A 3,501-nucleotide genomic window follows, 5' to 3' on the forward strand; every position below is an offset into this window, starting at 1 on the left:
CTGGGGTCCAGCAGCTCCTGCACCAGCAGAATGGTGCCAGGTCCAGGAAGCCACAGCAGCTTCTTCATCCCCCCAGCTTCACCCCTCCTGTGAGCAGGCAAAGCAGAAAGCTTGAAGCAGAAAACATCAATGCTGGTGACTGGTAAACAGGGATAAGGACTGCAGCTGCAGAGCTCAAAACAGTGTGTAAGCAAAAACCCAGGGCTGTGATGCAGGGACTAAACAAGCTTGCAATTTGAGCCTCGTGATTTTCAAGACACTGTCTACAAGGTCTGCACTTACCAGGGGAATATTCAGGGGGCTGCACAGGGAAGAAACAACTGGTCTACAAAGAAGCTGTGCCAAATGAACATGACACCCCTATACACACATTGGTAATTATACTGGGAGCACCATCTTTTAGGAGCAACAGTGTGTTGTTTAAGGACACATCCAAGCTTTCAGAACTGCCTGGGGAGCTACAGTAGGATGTCTCAGAGGAGAAAAAACAGGTCTAGCCTTACAGCTCATACAATTCACAGTGGCCTCAAGGATATTTGGAAATAAAATAACGCTACGCAAAAAAATTGTTACAGCAAATTGAAGAACTCGCAATAGCAGTAACTTTACACCTTACTCAAACATTCATTTGGAAAAAACCCAACACATTACAAATGGCTTATTTTCAGCTTTCTCTAGAACCCAAATTTTTGGAGGACAGGGTGGCTGGAATGTATTTGTCCCCTTCAATAGAGATGCAAGGGCTGGACAAACTGACAGGAGTCCATCTCCTCTTGGGATGCACACCTTCCCTCCTTGTTAGCTCAGCACCTTCACTCTTTTCCTTCCCAGTACAGGAGCACGACTGTATTAATGTATTATTAATGTATATATTTCATTACTTTAAACTTCTGCCAACATCAAAACCTCCCTTTTCCTTTTCTTCCACCTAAATGCTCCCCACCTACCTTCTGCTCACAGCTAGGTGAGTTCATGCTGCCACGTGGCATTCCAGGCACCACCCTGGTTTTTGCTCTCCCCACTCCTGTGGAGCATTTGCTGATGATGCTGAGCCTCCTCACCTCACTCAAAACTCTTGACAATACACATGTCACAAGATGCCTGCACTGGGCCTTTCCCCTCCAGGTGGCTGTCCACCACAGTGCTCTGGAGCAAGTATCTACTTGATGATGCCCATCACTCCTCATGGTCAAACTACCACTCCAGCAGAAACTCCATGGGCAGAGTTTCATGCCGCCAAGCCAAGATGCCATCTCCCATACGTGCTAATTGCCAGTGCCTGGCATGGGGCAGATAGCAGCTGGGGGCACACTTGCTGCCCATGGGTAGGCAACTGAATGATAATCTTGGTGTCACCCACTCCATCAGCCTCCCAGCAAAGGGTGTTTTGCCACACATGTGAAAAATGACACAGAAGGCAAAAAAATGCTTTTTTGATCCCAGTGTATCCCCCTACTCTTTCCTGAACATGGCAAATACCTAATGAAGCCGAGCTGCTGAAGCACAGTCATCTGTGGGGAGAAGGACAGCCCAGCAGCACCTGCCAGCCCAGAGCAGCTCCAGGACACGACCTGTGCTCTGGTGCCCTGACACTGTCACCCCAACATCGGGCAGCACCGTGGCAGGATGTAATTAACCTGGCAGGACTCATGCTGGGAAGCCTTGACTCAGCTGGGCAACCTGAGCTGCAGGGCTCACCCCAGGCAAGCGAGGCCCATGGCACAGCGCCCAGAGCTGGATCCCCTGTGCTGGCTTACTCTTTCCATAGGGCAGTGAGGGCCCCCTCCCAGTCCCACCCCGAGCCCCAGTACCAATCCCTGTGGTGTGATCCGGGACCCCATCTCACTCCCATGCACAGCTTGCATGTTGCTACTGGGATTTTTGGCTCAGACACTTTCAAGCAGAGCTTGTTTTGCCATGCAGGGTGCAATAAGGAGAGTGAGAGGAGCTTTTTGCCCTTGCGCTCGGAGCCTCACCTCTTTTCCTTCCTCATCGCCTCAAACACCTCATCGTCCTCTTCCACATCCCTGTCCCGCAGCCCATCCTTTGAGCAGCTGGTGCCTGGGGCGGGTGGCTCCTCCGGTGTGCTGATCCTCCTGCCTGGCGTGCCCACAAAACTTGGGTTGCTCTCACTGTCCTTCTGGCTCTCAATTGCTGAATCAACCTCCTCCTTCTCAGCCAGGATATCATCGATGTTGGTTTCACGATAGCACCTCAGTGGCACAGTGTCTAGGTCTGTCTCAGAGTACTTCACTGTCCTCCTTATAATCCCAGTTTCACAGGAGCCAGGCTTCTGGCTGCCCAAAGGAGACACTTCTATCTCCACCTCCACATGGCTCAGGTTGTGTTCAGGTAGCAACCCTGGTGGCTCAGTTGGCAGTGGGGAGACAGGCTTCTGGGGGAGCTCAGCCAGGGGAGCGGAGTCGGGGGCAGAGGAGCCTGCAAGGAAGGCCCAAGTGTTCAGAGACATGGGGAGCTGCAATGGGGAGCTCGGAGGAGCCGCTCCTGCAGCATCACACACACACACACACACACACGCGCGCACCCCCAGAGTGCTGTCACATGTCATGGAATCATTAAGGCTGGAAAAGACCTCCAAGATAGTCAAGTCCAACCTTTGACCAAACACCACCATGGCAACAAAACCATAGCACTAAGTGCCATTCCAGTTGTTTCCTGAACACCTCCAGGAATAGGGACTCTACCATGTGATGGGCATGGGAGAACAGTGATGAGGAGGCAAAAGGAGAAACGGTATGAGAGGCAGAGACAGGCTGTCAGTGCTAGCGCATCTGCAGCCAGCCCTGAGACCATATCCAAACCCAAAAGCTCTTCTGCAGAGGCAGCCAGGGGCTCTTTTGCCACCTCTTTTTCATGGCCACATGGGACTTTGCAGGGAGGTTGGTACATGCATGATCTGACCCCAGGAGGACATAGGCTGGCCAGTCGTGGGGAAATCAGCCCTTTGGTGGGCACTGAGAAGACCCAAGGGATGTGCAGCCCCAGTATGAGTCCTGGCAGCAATACGGACTTAAAAGGAGGGGTGGGCCAACCCAATGGCATCCACCTGCAACTTCTTACCTGTCTTTGGGGTATCTGAGGAGCCATAGAAGAATTCCCACTTGGCCTTGGCAATACGCTGGGCATGGGCGGAGCTCTGTCGGGGGTACAGCCAGGTGCTGCCCTGCAGAGAGGAGAGCAATGAGCAGGCAATGCATACCCAGGGCAGAGCCCACGTCCAGTGTAGGAGACCCTGGTACCTACCTGATGTCGGGGCTCTGGCTTCAGGGGACTCCTGGCAAAGGTGGGGAACTCCTCTGGCAGCCCATTGGTTAGGGATCGGCAGAGGCAGCTGGTGTCGAGGGCACAGAGCTCCTTCCCACAGGGACGTGTCTCCCCAGGGGTCCTGCCCCCGGCCAGGAGTGGGTCAGATGCAGAGGCCTCCAGCTTCAGCGTGTGCAGGAGCCGCTCCTGAGGCAGGGGCTGGGGGCGGGGGGGGCC

General features: G+C 53.6%; 1 protein-coding gene across 1 annotated transcript in view; it reads right to left on the bottom strand.

Annotated features, from left to right (window-relative positions):
* Window positions 1–3,495, bottom strand: part of PSD (pleckstrin and Sec7 domain containing) — a gene marked incomplete at its 5' end in the record, with an annotated part of 34,745 nt that extends 31,250 nt beyond the window's left edge. Inside the window, 3 exons of the mRNA XM_017725937.1 lie at window positions 1,977–2,439; window positions 3,082–3,184; window positions 3,265–3,495. Of these exons, the coding sequence (XP_017581426.1) occupies window positions 1,977–2,439; window positions 3,082–3,184; window positions 3,265–3,495 (797 nt within the window). The remainder of the gene's footprint in view (window positions 1–1,976; window positions 2,440–3,081; window positions 3,185–3,264) is intronic.
* Between the last annotated feature and the right edge of the window lie 6 nt (window positions 3,496–3,501).

The sequence above is a fragment of the Corvus brachyrhynchos genome, unplaced genomic scaffold, assembly GCF_000691975.1.
Source record: "Corvus brachyrhynchos isolate BGI_N302 unplaced genomic scaffold, ASM69197v1 scaffold61, whole genome shotgun sequence".
Lineage (NCBI taxonomy): Eukaryota > Metazoa > Chordata > Aves > Passeriformes > Corvidae > Corvus > Corvus brachyrhynchos.